A 7302-nucleotide genomic window follows, 5' to 3' on the forward strand; every position below is an offset into this window, starting at 1 on the left:
TAAACTACATAGTAAAAGTTAAAGTGTTTAGGTCAGTGCGATGCTGGACGTACTCAGTGGAATGGCAAAACGATGATTGCCACACGCACTTATACTAATCTGGCTACTTGATAAAATTACTTCTAATAAAATTGACGATGTGATTTCCGCAATGATATTTTGGTATTTTCCATTAAAATTTATTTACTCCTTGAATATTTCTTTTTGTAATACTTCCCTGCCACTCAATAAATTGAAAATACATTACCATTGAATTGAAGGTAGCCATTTTTTCCATGAAGTACACTAACTTTACTTATTAACGTCTAGTCTTGAAATGAGTTGGATATGGCTGAGGTCGAAAATATTTTCTTTCGTTTATTCATTCAATTGAGAATTGTTAAATTTATGCATTACGAATACATATAGTAAGTAAGTAAGTAAGTACTTTTATTACCCGAAAATTCACTAGAATTAAATCGGAGTACGAATGGAAAAAAAAAGAAAATCACACTACGAACATAACCATAAGTAAACACACAGTATGTACACTAATAAAACTACTGACACATGATAGCTAGCCACGGGTTCGTCCTTCCCTTAGCCTTTCCCAGGAAATTCTCTACGAACCGGTTAATGCAAACTGTTAGATCGGACACTCCGTATTAACGCATAATATACGAGTTCTTCGTCCACCGAGGAAGTCTCAGAAGGAACTTCGCGAATCGAAAAAACAGAACTCTTACTTTTGTACATTGGGCGAACGACAAATAATTCCAAAAAGGTGCTATATACAGTACATGTGGGAGGGCAATGGTATTATACAGCGACGCAAGAAATGTACGGCAGAATCGATGTCTGTTACCAATGATTGATCCGTAAGCAATCCGGATTTTTGCCTCTACGCGTCGTAAAAGCAACGTTCCTGTCGAGTAGAGGCTTCGACCGATCGGTAAACCAAGGTAGGTAATGCTCTAACATGGCTTAACAGCTGAATCAAATAAAGGAATTTCATTCTCATAATACCCCGCTTTGAAGAACAGTACGGCCGATTTAGACACATTAAATGATAAACCTATTTTACTATATTCCCTACTCAAAACATCAAAAATTCTTCGATAGTCGATCGGCAGACCTGTTCAAATTAAGTAGGTCGTCAGCATACGCCATCAACGAAACATCGATCCCTTTTGAAACACAAGACGTAGCTACCTGGGCTTGTGCCAGCAGAACGCTATTGTTATACAAAGTCAGAGACACAACTGAGCCTTGCCTGACCCCTTTACGAACTGGTACAATAACGGATTCAGTCGGACATGAGGGTATTTTAATTTGCACTCTAAGGTTATTGTACATATAATACATAGCTCTTACAATACACAGATTTAGCACTTGTTTATACGCTTCTAAAAGGATCTGCGCATGCACCGACGAGTCAAACGCCCGGCTTACATCAAAAGAACCAGTAACTAATGGGTCACCCGTTGCCTCAGAATCAGACAAAATAGCAGCAAGGGTGAACAGAGCATCAGCGCAACCAAGACATACCGTAAAGCCAAACTGGTAGTTTGGCATTTGGCAACAGTTTCTAACATTTGGCAATATAAGCATTTCAAAAACCTTACATAAAACTGGCGACACAGTAATTGGGCGATAGGAGGAACATATATTAGCTGGCTTCCCTTTTTTCAGGATGGGCGTAAGTTGTCCTCTACAGAAAACATCGGGCACAATACCGACTACGAATATGATCTGGTACAATAATGTTAACATTTCATATAAAAGACGAGTACCATTCACAAGGTGAAGTGCACACAAACCGTCAACTCCACGCCTGAAACAGTTACGGTAAAGTCTGGAAAACTTGAATTTGATAGCACAGATTCAAGTTGCTCGATATATGGCCTTGCTACACTGGGATCTGGGGCACTAAATCCGCTCGTATAGTAGGCTCGCCAGTCGTTTGGGTCACAAAGCATGGACTTAGGCATTTCTTGGTGGTCTTTCACACGATCTTTCCATAGACGACTTGGATCGTTGATTATTCTCTCTGTATATTCATGTTTCATTTTTGTACGATGCTGCTTGAGGGCTTTCTCAAATTTACGTTTTGTGTGTTTACGGAGACAATTCAACACGCCGGATTTTGGACGTCCGCGTTCCCTCCATACCGAGAACCAAAACTTAGCATCTTGACACGATTTCACTAGCTCTCGATTCTTTGAGAACACAGAGATTTCAATATGTTTACGAATTTCCCTAGCTGGAATAGCAGCCTTTTCATTCAGCACAAAAGCTATTGACCCGTATTTTAGTTTCTTGGATATTCCTTTGCACGTTGGCTTGTAGGAGATTATATGGTACATTGTTCTTCTGCAGCGTCTTTTCGAGCACTGTCTGATAAAGAGGAAAGTCGGCCTTTAACCAAGTTTATAACAAATTTCTACCTCTATCGCGTTCTGTTACTATGCCTTGCACAATTAATTTTTCAAAATTCTACGCACTTCAGTTACGTGAGAAAATTTGTCGGTAGAGAAATTTCCTGTGGGAAAATGAAATTTTCCTCGGCGTGGGAGATGGATTTAACGACATTATTTAAAAAACGATTAGTTGTTTCATAAAAAAATAGTTTTTTCTTAACTTTAGTTAAGGAGTAACATCAAAACTTAATACGAACAGTAAATAAGACGTATTTAAGAGGACTGCCTCTCCTCAATAGCTCGATAAATGTGGAGAGCCAAAATAAAACATGTATTAATTCAAAAACTTTCAGAAATTAAAAAAAAACAAGTTTTTTCAACTAAAGTAAGGAGCGACAGTAAAACTTAAAACGAACAGAAATTATTCCGTATATGGAAAGGGTTGCTCCCTCTTCAATGCCCCGCTCTTTACGCTAAAATTCTTTTTTTTTAACAAGCAGAGTCGTGAGAAAGAGCCGAACTTTAGCGCAAAGAGCGAGGCGTTTAAAAGGGAGCAACTGCTTCCATATACGGAATAATTTCTGTTCGTTTTAAGTTTTACTGTCGCTCCTTACTTTAGTTGAAAAAACTTATTGTTTTTTTTTAATCCTAATAAGGGGAGAATTAATGCCAGGTTTGCTTCTGACTCAATTGGACTATTTGTATTGGGTTTTTCTACAATCAATCATGATTTGATGCCCACAACTACTCCATTTTAATTCAAATAGATATAAGTCATACGAGATGGTGTATATATTTCCCAGTTCGGTGATGATTTTTCCGCTTGCCTTTTTGAATCACAATGCTCTTTGCCCATGGCAGCACCACAGGTGCTGCCATGGGCAAACCGTAAAATAAATGGGCGAACTGCCCACCGTAAAATATCTCCTATTCATATGAGAAACATCTTTAAACTTATTTTGAAGACATAGATAATCAAAAAGTACGCTTCTTCGACCCTTTTCGAGAAGAAAACAGTCAAGTTAGAAAATTTTGTGATTTTATTCATAAGATTTAGTTATCTTATTTCCCACCTGGTAGAAACGCCGCTTTAGGCTATTTCCTGATTTTATAGGGATTCGAAAAAAGACCCCCCGGAAAACAAAACTATAAATAACACGCTTCTATAATGTTTCTTCTCAGTAAAAATTGCAAAACTCCCGTTTCTGTATCTGGAACATGGAAAACACAGTTATTGGGTTCACGGATGTGCTATACTGGGGGGTATAATTTTCATTAATATTCATCACACTCTGGGGATGTTTCAGCCCTTTACGACAATAGAGCAAACTTTTTGAGCCTCATAACTTTTGATGGATAAATTACAAGTTAATGATTTTCGTATTTTCATAATCATGCTAAAAAAAGTATATATTTTGACATAAATTTCATTATCGAAATCGCTTTAGAGTTTCAATTAAAATAGCCCGTTCTGCTGGGTTAGCACGTACTGTTAGGTAAACTTATGAGTACCAAAAATTTTAGGGAGCAAAGATTTTTTGTATTGCCATAAACGAAGATACAAAAAGTAGGTTTCTGATATCAGGGTTACTCGGTAATTTTCCCCCTACCTAGAGTTTAATGTTTTCTTCGAGTATCTATGACTGCTCTCAGAATAAAATTCTTTGAACCAAGAAATGTCTTGAAAATAAAAAAAAAAAAAGTTATGAACGGATATCGGTAGCATTTATCTGTTACGTTACATTTTGTAAGGCAATAGAATAGATCTTTTTTGTAAATTGACATACAAGTTCTTTTACTTTGACAATTAAATGATTGTTGCAAAATACAACATATAAAGCTTCTTCTAATAAAATGACAGATTAAGATAGCCTACGTGAATTTTTCAAGATTTTCTACATGAAGAAGATGCAAAAGGCTTCACAAAACTATTTTATCCAAAAAATTGAGTGAATACCTAAATTTCGTCTCAAATTTAAATTACAATAGAATGTTTTAATTATTGAACAGAAAAACTGAAAGAAAAAAACTGTACAAGTATTTTTAATCATAGCGAATAATAAAACTAAGTAAATTAAAACTTGCAACAATTAATTTTTAAAATGATTAGGAAAAAATTAAGAAAATGAATGACCCATATTAAAGAAATTAGAATAAACTACCAAAGTAATCAGGAAGACAGAGAGGTACTTCCATAAAAAAATAAATAAATCCCTAAATGAAAAGATATTGATTTTTAAACGAAAAGAAAATATTGTTCAAAATTCATATCGTTTTCAATGAAATGCTAATGACACTTAAGCTGTCTTAGAATCTTTGAGAGGAAAAGGGGAGACAATTGCATCAATCTCGTTTTTAGTTCTAGATGAAACCTAAAATATTATTCCATTGTTGTACTGTTGCTGATATTGAGATTGCATTGTTGTCTTGTGGTTGATTTTATAACATGTAAAAAAGAAAATCACATTGTTCAAAACACAAAACGTTTTCAGTAAGGCTCAATTAATGTTCTTTAGAAAGGTAAGGAGTGGAAACTGTACATTTGTTTGTGGAGAATTCTGTTTGTTTTGGATTTGATTTATTTATTTATGGTGTATTTTGTCTGAATTAAGTTTGAATTATGCATGGATTGTTTTTTGCTTGCCACAAGTAATAATGTCGCTCTTCACTTTTTTTTGAACTTCTTTAATGAAATTGTTTATAATTAATTAACTTATTATTAGTTAATAAAAGAAAATGACTACATTTCTCATTTATGCACACAGAAGCTTAAAATATCCATTCAAAAATAGATTTTTGAATATCCTGAAAATGATCTTCCAATTTTCAGCATGATCAGGCTCTTCTTTTTTTTTGGGGGGGGGGGTGCTTCATAATCCTTTTTGAAAAATTAAAAACTTTTAATAACTTTTTCTTTGCATTGTGAAAATTTTATTGAACTTCTAATCAGAAATCATTATAAAAAGAGATCCCTTTTACATATTTATTGTTATTGAAAATTCTTGTTTTAGAGTCTTAGATGCACATTTTAAAGTTACTTAATAATTGTTTTCCCTAAATTATTGGGGGCAACTAGCCCACCCCTGCTGCCCCTCCCTCGATGAAACCACTGCCGAAAAGTACTGATTTCACTAAATACCGTTAAACAGTGTTATTTTCATAAACATTGCTCAGTACTTCTACCAAAAAGTAGTACTTTCTCAGTACCCATGGAAACCCTGAACAAAATTCAAGTGCAATATAACAGGAAGGGGATCGGCAAAATGAAAGAATGACTATGCTTGATGAGAGGAGAGCCACACTATAGCTATTTCAGCTAAAGTGATTACAATACCTGTCAGTACCTTTGTTATTTTGAATGCTTTAGAGTACGGTATATAACTGTAATTTCTAAATTTTTAGTTATTTGGAAAAGTTTATATATTATACCAACACAAAATTCAAATATCATATTTTTATAGGACAATATCATTTTTATTCCAAACAACATAAACAAATGGATTACCTTTGACACATATATTTTCGGTTGAAAACTCTTTCTAAAAGTTCATATTCCTGGCCCCCCGTACTAGCAATTCCAAAAAAAATCTTTCTTTATACTAAATTTTTTTCCACAAGTTAATTTAAAAATAGATATCTATTTTCTAGGATCTTAAAACTGCTATAAATATTTTCATTCTCCCACGCAGCAATGTTTGGAAGAATCGGCTGAATTGAAAAAGAATTTCGCACAGACATTTTCAACTTTGAAAATGTATATTCACAACTATGTCTACCCGTTATTAAGTAATAGTCCCAAATAAATAAAAGCGATTTCATGTCAATTCCGTCAAAACAAAAATAAAACATAACAAAGGTGGACACGAAAAGAAAAGCAAAGATGGCAATTTTCATTCATAATATGAATCTAAAACGGAATATTTCATTCTATATGAATCGGTATATTTATAGCAAACCATATAACTGACTTTCGTATTAAGTGAATATACCACTCAATGCTTTTTTTTATGCTGTTAAGAATATAATAATCGCTTCTACCTCAAATTCAGATTTAAGCACTTTTAACCTATCCTAACCTAAACTAACCTTTTATAAATAATTTTAGCACTGAGAAAATGTAGTATTATTTTGTCAAAAATGGTGTGAAGAAAACGTAGTATTATTTTGTCGGAAATGACGAATAACACGTACTTTATTTTGAAATTCGTCATTTTTAAGAGCTTAAAAGTGCTTAAATTTGAAATTGTTGTAGAAGCGACTATTATATTTGTAAAGAACATTAAAAAAGGCATCAAGCGGTATGTTCGATTATATGGTGTCAGTTATATGAACTATCATATTTTTTTGAAAATTCGTTATTTTTAAGAGCTAAAAAGGTGCTTAAATTTGAATTTAAGGTAGAAGCGATTATTAAATTCGTTAAAAAACATATGAAAAGGCATCGAGTGGTATATTCACTTTATACGAAAGCCAGTTATATGGTTTGCTATAAATATACCTATGAATCTATAAAAAGCAGAGTAAATTGACAATAACATAAGTAAAAAAAGAAAAGAAAAATAAATAAGCCAGATGAAAAACAAAAGTATCAAAACAGCTTAAATTTGCATTTTCACTAATAATATCTGGACAAGTTAATTATTTTTTAGCATAGAGGTATAACATTAAGACAAAGGAATAGAACATGCCTTACTTCTTTGAGAAGCAATAAACATGAGAAAAATTTCAGACCTCCAGGATGGTATCACAGAATGCACATTCTTTAATCAAATAATCAAATTCTTTCAAAAGGAGGTTCCCCTGAATCCCCTCGATGTCTGTGTGGAAACTTTTAATTCGGCCCTTTTTCTCCTCTAGCGACAAAATCCAACGACAAATTTATGGTTTTGTAACGCTGCATAAA

At 33.6% G+C, this 7302-nt stretch overlaps 1 protein-coding gene across 1 annotated transcript in view; it reads right to left on the minus strand.

The window, feature by feature from the left end:
• Nucleotides 1-1752, minus strand: part of LOC136038982 (uncharacterized) — a 50929-nt gene extending 49177 nt beyond the window's left edge. Inside the window, exon 1 of the mRNA XM_065722501.1 lies at nucleotides 1115-1752. Coding sequence (XP_065578573.1) covers nucleotides 1115-1752 — 638 coding nt within the window. The remainder of the gene's footprint in view (nucleotides 1-1114) is intronic.
• Between the last annotated feature and the right edge of the window lie 5550 nt (nucleotides 1753-7302).

The sequence above is a fragment of the Artemia franciscana genome, chromosome 18, assembly GCF_032884065.1.
Source record: "Artemia franciscana chromosome 18, ASM3288406v1, whole genome shotgun sequence".
NCBI lineage: Eukaryota > Metazoa > Arthropoda > Branchiopoda > Anostraca > Artemiidae > Artemia > Artemia franciscana.